This window comes from Sorex araneus, chromosome 6, assembly GCF_027595985.1.
Source record: "Sorex araneus isolate mSorAra2 chromosome 6, mSorAra2.pri, whole genome shotgun sequence".
Classification (NCBI taxonomy): domain Eukaryota; kingdom Metazoa; phylum Chordata; class Mammalia; order Eulipotyphla; family Soricidae; genus Sorex; species Sorex araneus.
Genome location: NC_073307.1, coordinates 164,777,571 through 164,797,729, shown reverse-complemented (window position 1 = coordinate 164,797,729; position 20,159 = coordinate 164,777,571). Strand labels below are relative to the sequence as shown.

The 20,159-nt window shown below is 63.6% G+C and overlaps 2 protein-coding genes across 3 annotated transcripts; one reads left to right on the top strand and one right to left on the bottom strand.

Moving 5' to 3' along the window:
- Window positions 1-140: 140 nt before the first annotated feature.
- ACTN3 (actinin alpha 3) lies at window positions 141-13,918 on the bottom strand. Of its 2 annotated transcripts, XM_004618448.2 has the most exons (21): window positions 13,793-13,918; window positions 9,546-9,660; window positions 9,274-9,393; window positions 8,923-9,009; window positions 8,745-8,832; window positions 7,729-7,807; window positions 7,197-7,278; window positions 6,190-6,275; window positions 5,903-5,995; window positions 5,295-5,525; window positions 4,917-5,064; window positions 3,802-3,952; window positions 3,275-3,383; window positions 3,054-3,194; window positions 2,710-2,892; window positions 2,154-2,288; window positions 1,889-2,068; window positions 1,292-1,438; window positions 1,142-1,207; window positions 385-543; window positions 141-308 (listed from the first exon to the last, which is right to left on the bottom strand). In XM_004618448.2, exons 1-21 carry the CDS (start codon window positions 13,916-13,918, stop codon window positions 150-152), a joined length of 2,685 nt encoding a protein of 894 aa, XP_004618505.2. In that variant the 3' UTR covers window positions 141-149. The 2 variants fall into 2 exon arrangements, with proteins under 2 accessions (XP_004618505.2, XP_012790418.2); XM_012934964.2 differs by having other exon boundaries at window positions 1,142-1,438.
- Window positions 13,919-14,880: 962 nt separating this feature from the next.
- Window positions 14,881-19,905, top strand: ZDHHC24 (zinc finger DHHC-type containing 24). The gene is made up of 3 exons (XM_004618447.2): window positions 14,881-15,202; window positions 16,426-16,703; window positions 18,327-19,905. The coding sequence occupies exons 1-3, from the start codon at window positions 14,922-14,924 to the stop codon at window positions 18,620-18,622; spliced, it is 855 nt and encodes a 284-aa protein (XP_004618504.1). The 5' UTR covers window positions 14,881-14,921; the 3' UTR covers window positions 18,623-19,905.
- The last annotated feature ends 254 nt before the right edge of the window (window positions 19,906-20,159 follow it).

Below are 20,159 nucleotides of genomic sequence, written 5' to 3'. Positions count from 1 at the left end.
GCCCCGCCCCCCTCCAGGGCGACGAGGGGACCCCCACAGGGTCTGAAAGGAGAAGGGGAGAGGCCACACGGACGGACGGGTCTTTAATCAGCACCCCGTCCCAAGGGATGGAGGCGATCAGCCAGACCACCTGGGGTCAAGGCCAGAGGTCAGAGGTTGCTCTCTCCGTAGAGGGCACTGGAGAAGGCCACGTAGTCCAGCGCTCCGGCCGGTGCCCCGGAGCCCTTGTAGGGCGTCATGTGGCAGATGCAGTACTCGGCCTGCTCCGGGGGGAGCTCCCGCCGCAGCTCCTCGGGGCTGATGTAGTTCTGGGGGAGAAGCAGCGTGAGGGCCCGCCCGCCCCGCCCTTGCCCCCCCCGCCCCCCCCCCCGCGCCGGGACTCACCTTGTCCCCCGCCAGGATCTTGAAGGAGGCCACCACCTGCTCCGCCGTGTCCGTCTCCGCCGTCTCACGGGTCATGAAGTCGATGAAGGCCTGGAAAGTCACGACCCCCGTGCCGTTGGGGTCCAGCACGGTCATGACGCGGGCAAACTCCGCTTCCCCCTGCAGGGAAAGAGGGCGGGCACGGAGACCTGAGCGTGGCTGCTGTCCCCTCTGGGACGGTCCAGCCACCCAGCGACAGCCCCTGGGACCACGTCCCCTGTGCCCTTTGCCCTTGATCTTTTGGAGGGGGGCACCTCTCAAGCTGTGCTCGGGGATCCCGGGCCCAGATGGTTCTGCGTGGGTTTGACAGGGCACGCTGGCTGGGCCCACAGGTGCCAGGGGGATGGGGGGCACCCAGGGCGCCCCCGGCTGTGCTAGGGAATGATGCGGTGCCAAGGGTCAGACTCAGGTCCGTGTGCTGCAGGCCTGAGCCCCGGCTGCCTCCCAGCCCGGATGTGGCCTTTCCTCTGGCCGTCACAGCCTGCCCGCAGCGCTGCTTCCCTGACGGAAAGGCGTGGCTGACCTCGGCCTCTGAACCGGGGCTGGGGTGACCCTCACTGACCTCTCGGGGCCTCTGACGGCCTGTGTGTGAAACGGATCCTTCTACCCAGCCCCAGCCGAAGAGGCAGAAGAGAGCATGAAGGTGGGGGGCACGAGAAGGGGCTGGTGGTGTAAGAGGTGGACGCTAAGGGCAGCCCTGGCACGGGGGCCGACTCACCAGGTCGTAGCCCATGGAGATGAGGCAGGCCCGGAAGTCGTCAGGCTCCATCATTCCTTTCCGCTTCTGGAGGGAGCGAACAGATGTCAGGCTCGGTCCCCAGCACGCCCCCCGAGTCCAGCACCCTCCCAGCGCGGGGTCCCTGCTGACCCGGTCAAAGTGGTTGAAGGACGCCCGGAGCTCGTTGAGCTGCTCCTGGCTCAGGCCTCTGGCGTCTCGGGTGAGCAGCTGGTTCTCCACCTCGTTGATGGTGCGGGCGAGGGAGGCCAGCAGCCTCTCCCAGCCCACGCGGAGGTGCTGCAGCGCAGGGGTCAGGCCCGCTCCAGCTCAGCTCCCAGCCCCCTGCATGCTTCCAGGCGCCACTCCCCCCCCGCCGTGTTGCTCCTAGCCCTGCCCCCCGCAACTCCCCTGGGGACCTCTCTGAGCCCCTCCAGCGGCTCTGTCTGCCTTAAAGCTGGACCATTCACGATGGGGGGTCAGAATTTATGTATTTGGGAGGCAAATCCAGTGATGCTCAGGCGTTATTACTCCTGGCTCTGTGCTCAGGAGTGACTCCTGGTGATGCTCAGGAGACCATATGGGAAGCTGGGGATCGAACCCGGGTCAGCCGTGCGCATAAGGCAAACGCCCTAATAGGTTCAGTATTGATCGACCAGGGCGCCGCGCGACTCTGGACAGGTCCCTGGCCCTCACTGGGTCTCTGGGCACGGTCGGGGCCCCGCCGCGGGGTGGCCGGGCTTTGCCCACCTCCATGCTGTAGGCCGTGTGCCGGTTGTCGAACACCAGGCTGGCCTGCAGCAGCTGGTGCTCGCCCTCCAGCCGGTCCATGTTGCTCTTGTAGCGGACGATGTTCTGCTCCCGCTGCCGGAGCTCCGCCAGCTGCTGCTCCAGGGGGCCCAGCAGGCCGGCCGCCAGGCGCCCCACTTCCTGTGGGGGGAGGCCCAGGTGGCATGAGGATCCCCACCCCCGGGCCCGGCTCCTCCAGGCGGCGGCCCCTCCCTCCCGGCCTCACCTCCACCATGCCCTGGATCCAGGGCCCCACAGCGTTGGCCTGGGCCGCGAACTGCCGCCGCAGCTGCTCGTTCACCTGCTGCCGGCTCAGCTCCTCCTGCAGCGCCTGGTCGCGCCTGGGAACCAGCTTTCGGACCTGGGTGCAGGGATGTGCGGGCCAGGCCTGTTAGGGCTGCTGGGCCAGCCCTGCTGCTTCTTCAGACTTGTTCCTCTCGGGTCACAGGGGACCCCAGGCTTCCCTTCTCTGGGATCCACCGGGTTTGGAGTTTTGGAGCGAGGCGCAGGGACTGTTGCTGACTCTGGGCTCAAGAGTGACCCCTGGCGGTGCTCAAGGGCACGGCCAGGGCTTCCTTTACTAGGAACTCAGGTGGTTGTATGGGGTCAACAGCCCCTCAGGCCTGACGGGAAGGGGATCGGCATGGAGGCCAGGCTGCAGGACTGGCCCAGAACTGCAGGGGGTCACGGTGCCAGGCCCTGGTCTGAATAGCTTCTCCAATGCTTGGGACCTCGAGGATTCGGGCGGCTGAGTGGGCCGGAGGGCCGGGGGAGGGACTCACCAAGTCCCACTTGCTGCTGATGTCCTGCGGGCTCAGGGCGACGTAGGGGTTGGTGAGGCTGGTCCGCAGCCCGTACGTCTGGCAGATCTTCTGGATCTCGCCCTGGATGCCCATGATGGCCGCTCGCTCCCGGTCAGCCTCGGGCAGCGTAGCCTTGAACTGCTCATGTGCGGCCAGCAGGCTCTGGGGGACAGGCAGGAAGCGTTGGGCAGTACCCGGTCCTGCTTCTGCTCCAGGGGCTCCGGGCCATGCGAGGGATCCAGGGCAGCCCCCCCCCGCCCATTTTCTGGGAGCCCGAGATTCCTAGGCCGGCGTCCCTCGGAGACACCCCCGCCCCAGGCCACCTGGGTCTCCTCCACCGCGTGCACCAGCCACGCGTCCTGCAGGTCCTCCACGGCACCGTCCAGCCAGTTGTTGAAGGCCACCGCCCTCTGCGCGAACTCCAGATGCAGGTGGTCGATGGTCTCCAGGAGCTTCTCCATCCACTGGGGTGGGGGAGGGCGAGTCAGCAGCCTGCCCAGCCCGCGCCCAGCCCCTGGGGTCCAGCCCCGGGACCCCACCCCACCTCCAGCGCGACCCGCCTCTTCTGGGTCAGCGTGCCCAGGCTGTCCCACTGGTCACAGATGGCCTGGCAGCGGCTGTTCACCGACACTGCCTCGTGGTAGTCGAGCTCACTGTGGTGGGAAGGAGCCCACTTGGGGTGAACCAGTTCCTCCAGGCAGCCCTCCGGGTTGGGGCCCAAGCCCCAGGTAGTGACAAGGGCGGAAAGAAGTCAGGACAGGGAAGGGAGAAGAAGCAGGGCTTTCTGGAGAGTGTGTATGTGTGTGTGTGTGTGTGTGTGTGTGTAGCACATTCCCAGGGACTGCGGACTCCACCTGCTCCAGTTCTATAAGAGCGTGGTCGGAGGGGCAGGGTGTGCGGAGAGATTGGGGGGGCTCAGGTGCGGAGGGTCACAGGAGATAAGGGAGCTCAGCGCCCTGGGACAGCGGGACAGCAGGCAGGCGAGGCTTGCAGGTGGTGGTGGGGATAAGAAACGGCGGGGGCTGGGTCGGTGGGCGTGCAGGGGGCGGGCTGTGGGCGGGGCGGCGCTACTTGAGCTCCTGGGCCAGCGCCGCCACGTGCTCCACCCGGTCCTGGTGCGCAGCCAGGTCGTTCTCAAAGGCGTCGTGGCGCCGCAGCATCTCCCCGACCTCCTGCAGCGAGGCCGACTCGTAGTCGAGGACGCTCAGCGCCTCCTCCTTCCCTGCGCGGAGAGAGGCGAGAGGCGGGGTGGGACCGGGGGAGCGCCAGCCGCCTGCGCGCTACAAGTGAATTAAACTCAGACGCCAGGGCCAGTGGGTCCCAAACTCCAGTTTCCTTTGCTCGCTCCTTGCCCCAGTGCCTGCAGCTTGGCAGAGCCTTGATGAACTGTCAGTGTTGGTGAATGAATAATGGACAGTAAAGGCTCTGAGAATGAGGTTACCACAATCGCGCAAATAAAAATAACCATAATTACAGCCGCGACCATTTATTGAGCGTCAGCGTTTTGGCAGGAAGGTGACTAAGGATTACAGGTTCCGAGACCCCAGACTCACATACTAGGACGCACATTTAAGAAATTCTTTAGTTTTCATCTTAGGGTTTTCTTTTTTTTTTTTTTTTAACTTTTTTGGTCACATTTGGTGATGCTCAGGGGTTACTCCTGGCTCTGCACTCAGGAATGCTGGTGATGCTCAGGGGACCATATGGGATGCTGGGGATGGAGCCCCAGTCAGCCGTGTGCCAGGCAAACGCCCTCCCTGCTGTACTATGGCTCTAGCCCCCACCACTCATTAGGGTAAATCCCGACATGGAGGAGAATATTTTCATGTACAGTGCTCCCTTTGTCTCCTGCCAAACTCTCTCCTCAGTGTAGTTGGGAGAATAACAGAATCGATGTGGGGGCTGAAATCACCTTTGCACATCAGCTACCCAGACAAAACGCTAACAGATCACTAGTGCAAGCAACGTCCTCCAGACCAGAGCCCAGAGGCTGCAAAGGGCCGGAATTCACTGATGAAAAGCCACCGCCCAGCAAGGGTGTGCGGGGCCAGTAGAGGTGGGTCTGGCAAACTGGCCCTGGGCACCGAGTAGAACACCTTCCACCTGTGCATTTGGCCAGGCTGCCCGCCCCGTCCCGAGGAGCCGCCCAGCCCGGGACAGGAGCAAAGCCCTTGAGCTGTATGTACCCTGGGTCCAGGCTTCGTGCAGGGATGCCTTCTGCTGAAACTTCCCCGCCAGCTGCTCCAGCCGCTGCAGGCGGCGTGTCTCCGCCAGCAGCCAGTCCTCATAGCCCCGCTCGGCTTGCTCCAGCCCCCGCCAGGCGTTGGCTATGTCCTGCGGGCGGGTGGAGGTGTTCCCCATCAATGCTCACCCATGGGTGGCAGGGGGCGGGGTTGGGCACCGCACTCAGGATCACTCCTGATGGGTCAGGGGCGCTTCGGGATGCAGGGATCGAACCCAGGTCGGCTGCATGCAAGGCCAGCGCCCTCCCCGCTGTCCTATCGCTCTGGCGCAAGGCGCACCCATTGCACAGAGTGGAACCCAGAGCCCAAAGTCACGCTCACCGAGACGAGCTTGCCCTCGGAGGGCATGAAAGCCGGCCGGTTGCCCAGCCGCAGCTTGGTCTCCAGCGTGTTGAAGTTGATCTCCAGCTGGCATTTCTCCTGCACGCGGGGCGGCTTGTGCCGGCGCCGGTAGTCCCGGAAGTCCTCCAGTCTGCGCTGCATGGCGCTCACGCTGGGCTCGCCCCCGCGGCTCTCCAGCCAGGGCACCGTGCGGCCAATCCACACCAGCAGCTGCGGGCCGGGAGCTCTGAGCCTGCTGCTCGCCTCCCGTCCCCGCCCCCCACCCCCAGGCTATGGCCAGGTGGGGGTGACAGTCATGTCTGGGGAGGGCAGAACTGGGGGCGTCCCCACCAGCTGGCCGGGGCGTGGGGATGACTCATTTCTGAGTCCGGGGGCCAGCCCGGGTTGGCATGGAGCAAAGGGCTGTGTGCTGGCCTAAATGGGAGCGGCTGAAGAAAGCAATTGGTTGAGGGTCTAAGGCGAACGCACCTGCGAGGGACCGAGAGCCTGGCGGGGGTGGAAGGGGGTGGCACGGACAAAAAACTGGAGCCGGGGCTGGGAGGATCAGGCGAGCAGAGTGGGGGGCTCCCCCTGGCCCCCAACCTCACCTCACTGGCCAGCTTCTCATACTCCTCCATCAGCCTCTCGTTCTCCTGGTTCACGGCCAGCACCTTGCAGATTCTGTTGGCGGCCGTCTCTGCCTGCGGGGGGGCGGCTGCTTTCAAAGAAATGACTGCAGACGCCCCCCAACCTGGCCCCCCTTGGAAAAGCCTTTAAAACCGGGTGCACAGGGGGGAGAAGGGGCATCTGCCTTGTGCCAGCGGCCCCAGTGCCAGGACAGGGGGGGGTCTGGCTCCGGGCCAGCACAGCCGGGCAGCTGGGGGGCCGCTCTTACCTGCTCTGCGCCGGCGAAGGCGTGGTAGAAGCAGGAAACGTAGGTCATGATGGCCTTCTCGTCGGGCCTCGGGGTGTTCACGATGTCTAGGGGAGCATAGAGGGAGCGGACCGGGCAGCCAGGGGTGGGAACGGGCAGAGACTCCCTTTGAAGGGAGGGCGGAGACGCAGCCACGGTCACCAGCTGCCAGGACCCCACGTCCTTTCTCTCCCCCCCGGAGGCCCCCTTGGCCTGATGCAGTTCATGATCCCAGAGCTCCGTCTGTCTGTCTCCAGGGCATGGACTCAGGACAAACTCTCCTCCACGGGCGCCCACGCAGCCGGGCACCATTCGCAGCGGCACGCAGGAAATAGATGTCTGCTGCCAACTGGCCAGAGCTGGTTTTGGACACGGGGGCCAGAGGCGGGCGCAGCACCCAAGGAGGTCCTGTCTCTAGGAGCGACATGCTTCTCAGAACCCAGGTACCAGGAGTTTTTGTTTGTTTGTTTTGGTTCTGTTTTATTTAGGGGCCACACCTGATTTAGGGGCTTAGGGGTTACTCCTGGCTCTGCACTCAGGAATCACTGCTGGAAGTGCTTGGGGGACCTTATGGGATGCCGGAGATCGAACCCAGGTTGGCTGCATGCAAGGCCAACGCCCTCCCCGATGTACTGTCGCTCCAGCCCTGGTACCAGGGTTTGAGGCCAAGGGCAGAGCCATTACCAAGGGGAGGCCCAAGTGACTGGTTCTTCTGGGTGAGAGGACCGGGGGCAGGAGAGAGGGCTGGAGGGTCTGTGCAGGAAGAATTCTGACCGGAGGACCTGGGAGACGCTGAAAGGGCTGGGGTACAGGCTTTGTATGCCGGAGGCCCGGGTTCCATCCCTGGCACCACGGGGGGCCCTGAGCACAGAGCCACTCTATGGGTGGCCCTCAAGTAAGAATTCTGACTGGAAGTCAGGGCGAGGGGCAGGACATTTGGGGTGCAGGTGTGGAGACTGGACTGTGCCCTCCAGAAAGTGGGGTCTCACCTTCGGCATCCAGCATCTTGGGGATATCCAGGTATTTCTCCGCCACCTCAAAGGCAGTATTCAGGTTGCCTATAGGATCACCCTAAACAGAGGTGAGGGGTCGGCGGAGGGCAAGGTGGGGAGTCGGGGTCCGGGGTGGCTAAGGAAGTACCTGTGTTTTGTTTTGTTTTTGGGTCACACATGGCAATCCTCAGGGGTTACTCCTGGCTCTGTGCTCAGGAATCATTCCTAGTGGTGCTCTGGGGATCATATGGGGTGCCAGGGATCGAACCTGGGTCAGCGGTGTGCAAGGCAAGTGACCTACCCCACCCACTGTACTATTTCTCCAGCTCAAAAATGTGACTTTTTTTTTTTTTGGAGCGGGGAGTTTGTTTCTTTGGCCACACCTGGCAGTGCTCACGGGTTACTCCTGGCTCTGCACTCAGGAATCATCCTGGTGGGCTGGGACCATATGGGGTGCAAGGGTCAAACTGGGGTCAGCGGCATACAAGGTAAATTCTTCCCCGCTGTACTGTCGGTCTGGCCCCAGTACCTTGCGCAGTTTGGCGTAGTCGATGAGCTCGGGGCGGTGTCGGTGGATGAGAGCACAGAGGGCCAGGCCGTCCTTCCAGCTGCCCCCACACGAGAGGTCAGGTCAGAGCCGGGGCCCTGATCCACCCACACCCCAGGAGCACCCTCTCAGAACAGCCTCCTCACGCCTCCACCCTGCCACTGGGCCTGGAAGCTCATTATCAGCCTCAGGCCCTCCTCAGAGCATCTCAGGACCCTCCTCAGAGAATCTCAGGACCCTCCTCGGAGCCCTCAGGACCCCCCTGAGAGCGTCTCAGGACCCTCCTCAGAGCATCTCAGGACCCTCCTCGGAGCCCTCAGGACCCCCCTGAGAGCGTCTCAGGACCCTCCTCGGAGCCCTCAGGACCCTCCTCGGAGCCCTCAGGACCCCCCTGAGAGCGTCTCAGGACCCTCCTCGGAGCCCTCAGGACCCTCCTCAGAGCATCTCAGGACCCTCCTCGGAGCCCTCAGGACCCCCCTGAGAGCGTCTCAGGACCCTCCTCGGAGCCCTCAGGACCCTCCTCAGAGCATCTCAGGACCCTCCTCGGAGCCCTCAGGACCCCCCTGAGAGCGTCTCAGGACCCTCCTCGGAGCCCTCAGGACCCTCCTCAGAGCATCTCAGGACCCTCCTCGGAGCCCTCAGGACCCCCCTGAGAGCGTCTCAGGACCCTCCTCGGAGCCCTCAGGACCCCCCTCAGAGCGCCTCAGGACCCTCCTCGGAGGCCTCAGGACCCTCCTCAGAGCGTCTCAGGACCCTCCTTGGAGCCTTCAGGACCCCCCCTCAGAGTGCCTCAGGACCCTGTCACATATTCTGGGCTCAGGACACCCCATTTCGAGATGTTTGGGGCTTCCAGGTCTTTGCTCTCACGAGGTTCCACCTGACCGGAAGGCTGCCGTGCTCCTTCCTACAGACCCCCCCATCCCTCCAGCTAACTCCCGTCCCTCTTCACCCGCCCTCCCATTTGCCCATCCTGCTGTGGGTGCGGCCGTGCCCCAGACCTGGTGTGGAAGTTCTGGACGTTGACCTTGCGGTACGGCGCCGTCTTGCGCTGACACCACAGAAGCAGGCCCTCCTTGGCCGAGGTTTCTGGGGGGACAGCGGGGAGCGTCCGCTGAGCAGGGCTCTGGGCAGCCGCCCCCCACCCCCGCCTGTGCCCGCTCCTCCCCCCAGGCTCACGCTCCACGGAGATGTCCTGGATGGCGAAGCGGAGGATGATGGTCCAGATCATGCCCAGGGTCATCTTCAGGTTCCCGTCCACGATCTCTGCGGTGAAGACGAGGACTCTGGGCCCGCCCCAGTCCCCATGCTCCGTGCCCTGGCTCCTGCCCGCCCAGAGGGAGCGCGCACTCACTGCGCCCGCTTAGAATCAGGCTCGCGTAGGCCCCCCGGGGTGCGTCTGCTCCGTGTCGCCCCTTCTGCATGGCTCAGTAAGTCACCCCCATAGTCAGGACGTGTCGGGCTCCGGAGGGGGGACCCGGTGCCAGAAACGCTCCCACCCCAGCCCCAGACCACTCCCTGCGGCCCCACCTTCGGCACCGATGGAGACCAGCTTCACCCCTTTGCTGGCGATAAAGTCCAGGGCCTTGTTGACGTTCGCGATTTTGTGAAAGCGCATCTTGCCCTTGTCCGGCCTGGGCAGCCTCTCTCCTGGGTATAAGAGGAGAGGCCAAAGGCCAAAGGTCAGAAGACACCCCCCTCTGATTTCCCCTTCTTCCCTGCAACCCCGGGGCAGCAGCACCCTTGCTACCGCCGCCCCCCTGCTCCCTGGCCTCCCCAGGCATGGCCTTGAGCCCCCTCACCTGAAATGACCTCGAGGAGCAGCATGAGCTTGAGGCCACTGCGGAAGTCCTCTGCCATGTCCTCGATCTGGGTGCCCGCTTTGCGCAGGTGTGAGTTGCACCAGGCGGTGAAGGTCTGGGGGCAGGGGTGGTACTCAGTCCCCGGCGTGGGGCCGCTCAGAGGCCGGGCCCTGGAAGCCAGGCCAACCCAGCAACCTGCGCTGGGCATCCTGGCCCACCCCCTCCCCTCTCTGTGCTCTCCTGTTAGGACCAGGAAGGTCCCATTTGGACTTGGGGGCAGCTCTGGCCACGGTCCAGTCCTGAAGGGAAATTAGGAAGCTTGAAAGCAGGTGCTCAGCGGGGGGGACCTTCTGGGTGGCACCGGGTCCATACTGGGCCTTTCTGCCTCTTTTCAGGTTTGTTTTCTTTGGGCAACACCTGGCTCTGCATTCAGGAATCTCTCCTGGCGGTGCTCGGGGACCCTATGGGATGCCAGGAATTGAACCCAGGTCAGCCTCATGCCAGGCAAGCACCCTTCCTGCTGTATTTATTTTTCTTTTTGAGTCACACCCAGCGATGCACAGGGGCCACTCCTGGCTCTGCACTCAGGAACCACCCCTGGTCGTGCTCAGGGGACCATATGGGATGCTGGGAATCAAACCCGGGTCGGCCGCGTGCAAGGCAAATGCCCTACCCACTGTGCTATTGCCCCAGCCCAAGCACCCTTCCTGCTGTGTTATTGCTCCGGCCCCGACCCAGCAGGGCTTGGGGACCGTGAGGTGCCAGGGATTCCACCCAGCCTCATGCACCAACCCTCTGGGCTACCTCCCTAGTCCTGCTGCTGACTTGGAAAACGTGGGACGTTCTGGGTACAGGACATATGGCCACGAGGGTCCTGCCCAGGGTCTGTGTGCCTGGGTTTGTACTCCCCTAGGGCTGCAGGGGCTTTTACAAACCAGCAAGGTCCCCTGGGCATCACCTGATCTTGGGAGGTTCCTGCAGTGCCCCGTCTCTACCTGGCCTGCTGGCGTGTCTGCTGGGGCTGAGGTGCCCTGAGCCTCGGGCACACATGCCCACAACCTGCCTAGCAAACCTCCAGGCCTTGGATTCTGCTGCCAGCGCTGGAGTCTGTCCTTGCGTCCAGATCCCTGTGGAGCGATGCACTTTCCAGGATGTGGGTCTCTCTCCTTCCCCTCCGGGGCACAGTCTCCCATGGGGTCCCGAGTCCCTCCCCGCACACGGCAGGATAGTGGAACTCAGAGCAGCGCCCCCCACACCCGGTACAAGGCAGGCACCCTGGGGGAGGTCTTCCCCTCTGCAGACAAGCGTTTCAGTGGTCCTGACGGGTCCATCTGGAGCCCACACTCAGGGTCTGCAGAGGCAGTGGGGGGTTAAGGCGCTTGCCTGGCAGGCAGCCAACCCTGGTGAGCCTCAGCACTGCCTATGTACCACCTACGGTCCTCTGAGCACCCAGCTAGGAACAGTCGCCGAGTAGCTGGCGTGAGCCCCCAACGACAAACCCAAAAATCTTGGATGCGGGGGTGGAGCGACAGTGCAGTGGGAAGGGAGTTTGCCCTGCACACAGCTGGCCCAGGTTCGGTCCCCGGCATCCCATAGGGTCTCCTGAGCACTGCCAGAGTAATTCCTGAGTGCAGAGGCAGGAATAAGCCCTGAGCATCGCTGGGTGTGACTCACAAAGCAAGAAAAAAAAATAGGGGCTGGAGTGATAATACAGCGGGTAGGGTGTTTGCCGGGCGGACGGTCCTTCCTCTCCTGGGACAGAAAGACTCTGCATGAAGAGACAGTCACGTCTGTCTGAGACAAGATGGGAGGGGGCAGCACTGGGCGCCACCGCAGAGGTGTCCCATGGGACCAGCCTGTGGGGCGCTGAGCTGCTCAGGCGCTGAGCAGTGAGGGGCAGTGGCTAGCTCTGCAGGGTGAGCCGTCTGGGCACTGCCAGAATGAAGCAGGGGGTGGGTATGAGGCTGGCCGGACGGCGGGCAGGGGCCAGGTCACGCCGCCTCCTGCACGCTAAGCCAGGGAGTTTGAACTTGATCCTCAGGGCAGAGGATCAGGGGAGATTTCAGGCAGAGGACGGAGGCGGGCTGGGCTGTGATTTGGAACGCTGCCTCCGGAGCAAAGGGCTTGGCGGAGAAGGGACAAGCGAGGTGAGGACGAGGGAGAGAAGATGGAGAGAGTGAGGGGGACGGGCAGGCTCAGACAGAAGAAACAGAAGCCTTCGTCCTCGCTGCCCTGTAAGTTCCTGAGGCGGGGGCTGTATTGGGCCCCTGCTGTGTCCCAGGTCACAGCCTATGTTCCATAAATGAAGTCAACACAGGTCTAGTGTGGGAAGGAGGCAGATTCGCTCCATGGCGGGGAATAGGGCCAGGGGGAGCAGGGGCTGAGGCAGAGCAAAGGTAGGGGTGATGCTGTACTAAACAGTGGAGAAGGAAACCACCCACTGCCCAGGCCTCGGTGCCCAGGCCTCAGGCTGGCGGACGGACAGACAGATGGACGGACGGACAGCGCCATCTGCAGCATGCCGCCCTTGAGCGAGCAAGCAGCTCCAAGTGGGCTGGAAGGAAGCCCGGTAGTTTGGGAGCGGGATGGCAAGTTGCAGGCATGCATGTGTCTCACGAGGCGCATGTGTGTGTGTCTCACGTGGGTCACTGTCTGGGAGACTCGAGAGCTGGGGAGGTCTCGGTCTCAGAGGGGAGCTGAAGCCAGGGATGACGGCAGGAGACTGTCCCCAGCCGTGCTCCGTGCGAGACAGGTGCAGGAGAAGCCTGGGGAGCTGCGAGTCGCCTGGGACACCCCCGGGAGCCAGTCGGGGCTCCCAGTCCCCCCATCTTGCATCCGCTAAGCCGGGGGAAGGGCTTGGGGAGGAGGTGGCTTCCTGCCAGCACCCCATTTCTGGAGCCACGCTGTTGGCAGATGCTGAGCAGAGTCGCTCTGACTGTATGGTGACCCCTGGCCCCTGCTGTTCCCCACCCCTGGTGGTCTTTCTGATCCCAGCGCGAGCCCAGGCATCCTCTGCCCTCCACTTGGAACAGCCGGGAGTGAAACTAGGTCAGGGAGGGGAGGGCCGAGGGCCGACCAGGCCGGCCCGGGGTGTGGCTGCCAGGGGCCCCTCTCGCTCCCCAGAGCCGCTGCCTCAGCAGGAAGTGTCCATCTGGCCAGAGTCAGGTTTCTGTGCGAGGGGACCAGAGCACGCCTGACCTCCTGGCCTTTTCAGGAGTCTCAGGGCTCCTGGGGGCACAAAGGGCATCTGGGGAGGGAAAGGGGGTTGGGCAAGCCAGGGGCAAAGATTCTCAATGGAGGGGGCCTGTTTTCTTTTGTTGTTGTTTTGGGGCCACACCTGTCTGTGCTCAGGCACTGTGTGTGAGGAGGCAGATTTGGTCCAAGGTGGGGAAGGGCCGGGGGAGCAGGCTCTGCGCTCAGGGATCACTGCTGGCCGGGCTCAGGGGACCATACGGGATGCCGCCGAATGGACCTGGGTCGGCGACGTGCAAGGCAAGCGCCCTGCCCCCTGTCCTACCACTCCTGATGCCAGCGGTCCTGTTTTCTGATGGCACATGATTTGGGTCACAGCTCTGCACTCTGGGCCTCAGTTTCATCATCTGACGACTGGGCTGGTGTTACCGTGGCGGCCCCACTGGAGATAGGATGGTGCAAGGGATCTGGGGAAGCTCCCCGTCCCCACACTTCCAAGTCCCTCGGCTAGTTGCTGGGAATATTTAACTAGGAAGTGTGTGACGGTGGTAGATGGCGGGGTTTGACTATTATTCCCTACCATTTTCTCCCCAATTTTGGACCCCCAGGGCCTTACTCAACTGCTGTTATCAGCAGCCTTGGGGCAGTGGGTCCGGGGGAACCCCAGAACCTCTCCTCTTACTAACCCTTCTTTCCTTTTGACCACACCTAGCAGTGATCATGGTTTACTGCTGGTTCTACACTCAGGGTTCACTCTTGGTGGGGCTTGGGGGACCATATATGTTTCCGGGAATCGAACCCGGGTCAGCTGTGTGCAAGGCAAGAAGCACCCTACCCTCTGTTCTATGGCTCTAGTCCCCAGGCCCTTCTGAGGGGTGGGGTGGGGGAGAGGGGCTCCTAGGTTTCTCTTTCACCTGTGGGGACAACGGAGGCCCCCTGCCCTAGGGAGGGCTCCTTGGGTTAAAACACGCTCTGCTCCTGACCAGCTAGATGCCAAGGGCCGACCGCCGGGCTTCAGCCTCAGTTTTGCCATCAGGAAACGGGCGAACACTCACTTTCCGCTGTTGCTTCTCCCAGGCGGGGTCCAGCAGTAGGTCTCGGTCCCAGTCCTCCTCTTGTTCCATGTACTCTCCGCCCCCGCCCCCAACCCCCAGACCCTCGGGCTGCATAACTATCACCATCGTGCTCAGCTCCGGGCTCTGCTTCGTGGACTCGGGAACCGCAGGCAGCGTTAAATAGTGGCCGGCCCAGCCCCGGATCGGATTCGCGCTAAATATGGGGCAGGTGGGAGGGGCTGGTTGGGGGCGACGGCGCTCGGGAGGGGGCCAAGCAAGAGGCTACCCTGGGGCCAGGTCAGCAGAATTTGGGGGTGTCAGAATGGGTCCCATAGCGGGGGTTCCACCGCTGGGCGACTCTGGGAAAGGCGCGGGCCCTCTCTGAGTAGTTTTTCCCCCTTGGACCGCGGCAGGGGCTTCAGGGGCCCGAGACACTGTACGCAGCGGGGAGGACGCTTGCCCTGCACGCGGCTGCTCAGGGTTCGATCCCCACCACCCCGTAGCGTCTGGTCGCCCCCCCCCCCCCCGCCCCGCAGTCCTGCCAGAACCCGGGGCCAGGAGGAAGCTCTGAGCACCTCCGGGGGTGGCCCCGCAAAATCCAATCAAACGAAAGGACAGTGGCCGCAATCTGCTCTCGCCCCTGCCACTGCGCCGGCGGTGGGCGTCTGCGAGCCCCTTCCCCACGTGACTGCCAGAAACCTCGGCTGTGTGGAGCGTTTTCTGGAGCGCTGGAGGGCGACAGTCGAGCCAGAGAAGGGGCTCCAGGCCAGCTGGACGCGCCGAAGCCCGTCTATTAATACCGGGGCCGCTAGCGGCGCAGATGGAATGTGCTGAGCACGGAAAGCCCAGCGCCGCCTTAGGGGCAGCAACGCCCGCCCGCCGCGGGCTGAAGGGCGGGGCTTCTGCGGGAGAGGCGGGGCTATGACGCGGCTGCCCTATTAGATTCGAAAACTGCGCTGTGCATCCCGTCCAATCACCTCTCCGCCTCTGGCCGCGTCAACGAGTCAGAACGCGCCTCGCTCCTCTTCCGAGTTTCTATTGGTCGTGGCATACGTCCTTCCGGCTCCTATCCCCGCCCCAATGCGGAAGCGGCGCGGTACGCCAGATCAGTCCGCCGAAGGTCCGGGCCATGGGGCAGCCCTGGGCTGCGGGGGGCTCTGAGGGGGCGCCCGCGCGGCTCCCTCTCGTGCTCACTGCGCTGTGGGCTGCAGCCGTGGGCCTGGAGCTGACCTACGTGCTGGTGCTGGGGCCCGGGCCGCCCCCTCTGGGACCCCTGGCTCGGGCCTTGCAGGTGGCGCTGGCCGCCTTCCAGCTGCTCAACCTGCTGGGCAACGTGGGTCTGTTCCTGCGCTCCGACCCCAGCATCCGGGGCGTGATGCTGGCCGGCCGCGGCCTGGGCCAGGGCTGGGCGTGAGTGGGGCACGGGATCCCGCGGTGGGGGAGACGCGGGACTCTGGGCTGGGAGAGCGGCCCGAGGACCTGAAGATGTGAGGATCAGATTATGATCGCATCCTCGAGGTAGAGCCAGAAAATTCCTTTAGAAACTGGGATGGAGAGCCAGGATGGAGTTTCGTTCCCTCACGGATATTTAAGGAGCAATCTGATGTGCCTGGTGCAGTCCTGGCATCGGAGGTCAAATTCCTGACCTCCGGGGGCCCATTTCAGTGGGGAGTAGACAGGTGATAAATTAAGCCTGAAAACAAAACAAAGGGCTGGAGAGATGACTCAGCGGACCCGAGTGGGTGGTTCACCCCTGCATCTTGGCCCTTCCTGCACCTCTGGGAGCATTCCCCAAGCACCCTCCCAGCAGAAACAGAAGAAACAAACAAACCCAAATAAATCGTCGAGTATTAAAGTTTGAAGATGTAGGTGATCTGGAAACGCACAGCAGGCAAGGCTAGGGGGCTGCCAGGTACAGTTTGAAGCAGAGTGGTCCCAGGCTGGTTGAGAAGGTTCACATTTGAGCCAAGCACAGTCGAGCGGGAATTGTTCCAGGCAACGGTAGGGATCATACAAAGGCCCTGAGGCAGCTGTGTAGCTAGCAGGGTTAGGGAGCAGCAAGAAGCCCCGTGAGGAATTGGGGGTGGGGGAGCAGAGGTTGACAATGGCGCCCCTGTAAAATATAGGAAGACTTTTTTGGCCAGAGATGACATGGAAGGTCTTTGGAGGGTTGGAGGTGGCCGTGATTCAGATGTTCAGGGGTCCGTGTGGCTGCCGTGGTGACCCAGTCTGAGGATGGGGACGGAAGTGAAATCCGGGTACCAGTCAAGTGCCAGCTGCCGTAACCTGGGAGAGGTCACAGTGGTGGAAGAGCGGACTGGGGGTGTCGAGTGGAAAGGGCCCCAAGACATGCAGAGCTAGAACTGAAAGGCACGGGAAGGAAGGCCTGCAATTGACTTTTTTTTTTTCTTTTGAGGGGTGTAACCCAGCGGTGCTCTTAGGAATCACTCCCCGTGGTGCTCGGAGAACCATATGGGGCGCCAGGGGTGGACCCCAGGGGCTGCGTGCAAGGCTCTAGACGCCCTCCCTGCTATACTGTCGCTCCAGCCGCGGGATTTACTGTTGAATGACCCGGTGGGATGGGGGCGGGGGGGCGCAGTGGGGGGACTCACGCTGCACTTCCTCTCCTGCAGGTACTGCTACCAGTGTCAGAGCCAGGTGCCCCCTCGCAGTGGGCACTGCTCTACCTGCCGGGTGTGCGTCCTGCGCCGGGACCACCACTGCCGCCTGCTGGGCCGCTGCGTGGGTTTCCGCAACTACCGGCCGTTCCTGTGCCTGCTGCTCCACGCCGCGGGCGTCCTGCTCCACGTGGCCGTGCTGCTGGGCCCCGCCCTGTCGGCCCTGCTGCACGCGCATGCGCCCCTGCACACGGCCGCCCTCCTGCTGCTGCCCTGGCTCATGCTGCTCACAGGTGGGCCGGCTGCTCGGGCCTCGGAGCTTGGAGTCGGCGCTGTGGGGGTGGGGGCTGGGCCAGGAGGCTGATAAGATCGTGAGACTAGTGGCTGACCCCCCCTTTATTCCTCTGACACCCCGACTCTTCCTGCCCCCCCTTCTTTTGTGCTTTCTGAACAGTGTTCCAAGGACCCCCTGCTGGTGGGAGATCTCAGGGGGTTCTGATCCCCCCTTCCCCAGAACTGCTCGTCTCTCCCAGAACCCCCAGTCTCCCTAGGACCCTGGCTTCCCCCGGGACCCCAGCCTCCCCGGAACCCCCTCCGTCTCCTGCGGGGTCCTCTCAGTCTCTCCAGATTCGTGGGTGTCTGAGAGTGTGGCCAGTTCCTCTCCTCCCTGGGGCTCCCAACATGGGGAAGGGGGGAGATGGCCTCAGCACATGTGGCGGTGTGGGGGCCCAAGTGTTGTACCCTCCCTGTCTCTTCTCCCCGCTTCCATACCTGCACCCACGTCCTTGTCAGGATCCATAACCTGTCACCCCCACATCACTCCTCTCCTCCCTCTGTCCCCTCCATTTCTCTTGCCACTCTCTTTTGCTCCCCAACACCTGCTCCCCACTGACCTCTGCCCCCATCCCCCAGTCCCCAAGCCTCGTCACGAAGCCCACGAGGCCCCTTTTGGTTCTCTCCCAGTGTTGTGGGACCATTGGCGGGAACCACGGCACCCAAGTTCCCTGAAGGCTCCCGCCTGGAGCAGCAACCTTGGGGCTCTTTGGGGGTTTCCTTTCCTTTCTGTGGGTGCTTCTTCCTTTATCTGGCCCCTGAGGCTCCGGTGTGCGGGTTGAGGTGGCCTTTCCTGCCTCCACGTCCCTGAGATCCATCTTCCAGAACCACCCGGTCACTGGTCCTGCAGGCTCAGTCTCTGCGTAAGGACAGTGCGGCAGCCCCCGAGAAACACGGTCACACACGCGCTCACACAATACACACCGACACGTATGCACACGTACACCTCTCCCTCGCCCTCTCAGTCACACACATGCACCTATGCATGCATGCACACACATGCACCTACCTCCCCGGCCTTGGCCCTTTAGTCACATGCACACACATGTGCACCCCCTCCCCTAGACACCCCGGTTTTCTTTATCCAAGTAAAACTTAAAACAACACGAAATCCGGCATTTCTGCTGTTTCAGGCACCATCCACTGGCTTTCAGCGCACTGCCAGTGCTGCTCAGACATCACCTTTACCCAATTCCAGAACCTTCTCTCCCCCCAGCAGAAACACATTGGGCGGTCTCCCCAGCCCCGCCTCCCAGGGCCCCGGGAACCCACGCGCCCCTCTTTCCTGGATCTGTACTTTGGGACATTTCCTGCAGGCGGCACCCGACAGGGTCCGCTGGGTCTGGCTCGGTTGCTGCTGGTCACCTGTGCGCACGGCCTATCCGGCGAGGCGGCTTCTCCGAGCGCAGGAGCCCAGCGTGATGTTGCGAGTGTTGGTGAGCGTGAGGTCACGCACCCGTCACTCCTGCTGCTGCTGGCGCTTCCTGTCGACCTGGTGTTTCCTGCCCCCACCACGGGGAGGGGGGGTCCCCGTGTTGTGTGAGGGGGGCGCGCTTCCCCCTGACCCTCTGCTCTCCCCGCAGGCCAAGTGTCCCTGGCGCAGTTCGCCTTGGCCTTCGTGACGGACACATGCGTGGCGGGCGCGCTGCTGTGCGCCGCGGGGCTGCTGTTCCACGGGACGCTGCTGCTGCGGGGCCAGACCACGTGGGAGTGGGCGCGGGGCCAGCACGCCTATGACCTGGGGCCTGCCCACAACCTGCAGGCCGTGCTGGGCCCGCGATGGGCCCTGGTGTGGCTCTGGCCCTTCCTGTCCTCACCCCTGCCCGGGGACGGGGTCGCCTTCCAGACGGCAGCCGACGCGGGTGGCACAGCTTCCTGAGCCCGGGAGGAGGCGGGCGGCCAGGAAGGGGGTGTTCATAGCTCACTTGAGGCCCAGCCTCAGTTGGGGGGGGACGGGTTGGGGTTTCAGGCCCCCCCAGCCCTGTGGCCGTGCCCCTAGCTGCTGGCCAGGCCTCCCCATGAACACACTCCCACTTAGTTCTGGATCCCTCCGCCTTCGTGGGGTTCTGTGGGGCGGCCACTCCTGCTTCCTCCCGGTAGCCCAGAGCACAGAACAGGGCACCTCTGGCCTTGGGGTGGGAGTTGGGGCTCCGGCGGGCGTGGTGGCACCTGGGAGTCAGCCACAGCCCTCTGCCCGCTCTGGCGCTCTCAAGCTAGAAGCTTTTCTGAGAAATTGGGTCATGGGCCCCCCCAAAGCTCAGCCCTGCTAAGACCAGGGGGCAGTGGGTGGGCGAGAGGCTGGACCCAGGTCTGTGAAACGCAGGGGCGGGGTGCTGGGGCACAGGGTTAGGGTCCTCCTGGCAGCGCTGCCCCAGGGCTCTCTCAGAGCGGCTGGCCCAGGGGCTTCATTGGAGAACTGGGCTCCCTGTTTCCTCTCGCTGGCGGGGGGGGGGGGGGGGAACCAGGCTTTCAGCACTCAGGGCTGTGGGAGATCAGAGTCGAGTCACTGTGCTAGAGGAGGCAGGGCTGGGGTGCTCTTCAGGGGCGCAGGGGTCCTGCAGGGCCCTGGGGAGTGGGCTGAGAGCCGAGGGACCAAAACCAGGGAGGGGGTCCCAGTGACCTGGCTGGTTTGTGTCCTGCCCCGCCGGGTCTTCATGCTCGTTTCTAACTCCTGCGTGTTTCCACTCCCCTCTCACTCCATGCCTCCCCCCCCCCATGGGAGACGCAAGAGAACTCCCCCCCCGCCCCCCTCAGAAATGGAGCCCGCCATAGCCCGTGGGCGCTGGGCCAGCCCGGCCCTCGCTTTGCTGTGGCTGCTCTGCGTGTCCCAGCCATGTGAAGGGAAGCCCCCCTCATTGCCTCTCCCTCGGGGCGTGTTTCCGAGATCGACGCCGAGCCTCGCTGGTAGGTGATGGCCACACGCCCCCCCACTGTGGGGGAGCCTCCCAGATTTCCGCTCTCGGCCCCGCTGTCCTGCACCCTGAGAGCCGGCTGTCAGGCCTCGCCACCGAGGTGCCCTGGGGTCTGTGCACGGGACCAGGAGCATTTGCAGAGGAGTCAGGGGGAGGCTGACCCTCTGTGGAATGGAAGTTCCCAGCTCACGAACACGGTGTAGCTCTCCGTTTGCTGTTTGCAATAAAGTTCCCGACTTTCTTACGGAGATCATGCTGTTTTTAGATTTGTTTTCTGGAGTGTGTGCTGGGGGCAGGGGGGCTATCCGGAAGTGCCCAGGAGGCCTGGAGGCCATTCCCAACAGTCTGTGGCCCGGCCACACCTGCCTTTCAGTTCTGTCATCAGCCTTGGGTACAGAACTGCTCAGGCCTGTGGCACTGGGGGTTACCTGTGCCACCCCCAGGAGTACCTGGGGGTCACGCTGCCACCAGGATTGAACGTGAGGCCTTGCACAGGTCAGACAT

What these genes read in the sequence shown, in the direction of transcription:
- ACTN3 (XM_012934964.2), bottom strand. Translation starts at nt 13,918, where the DNA reads ATGGTGATAGTTATGCAGCCCGAGGGTCTGGGGGTTGGGGGCGGGGGC. An exon ending in GGGAGAAGCAACAGCGGAAA is followed by an intron (nt 9,661 to 13,792) that starts GTGAGTGTTCGC and finishes CCCTGCCCCCAG; the next exon opens with ACCTTCACCGCCTGGTGCAA. An exon ending in AGAGGCGGGTCGCGCTGGAG is followed by an intron (nt 3,195 to 3,274) that starts GTGGGGTGGGGT and finishes CCCCCACCCCAG; the next exon opens with TGGATGGAGAAGCTCCTGGA.
- ZDHHC24 (XM_004618447.2), top strand. Translation starts at nt 14,922, where the DNA reads ATGGGGCAGCCCTGGGCTGCGGGGGGCTCTGAGGGGGCGCCCGCGCGG. An exon ending in GGCCTGGGCCAGGGCTGGGC is followed by an intron (nt 15,203 to 16,425) that starts GTGAGTGGGGCA and finishes CCTCTCCTGCAG; the next exon opens with GTACTGCTACCAGTGTCAGA. An exon ending in CTGGCTCATGCTGCTCACAG is followed by an intron (nt 16,704 to 18,326) that starts GTGGGCCGGCTG and finishes CTCTCCCCGCAG; the next exon opens with GCCAAGTGTCCCTGGCGCAG.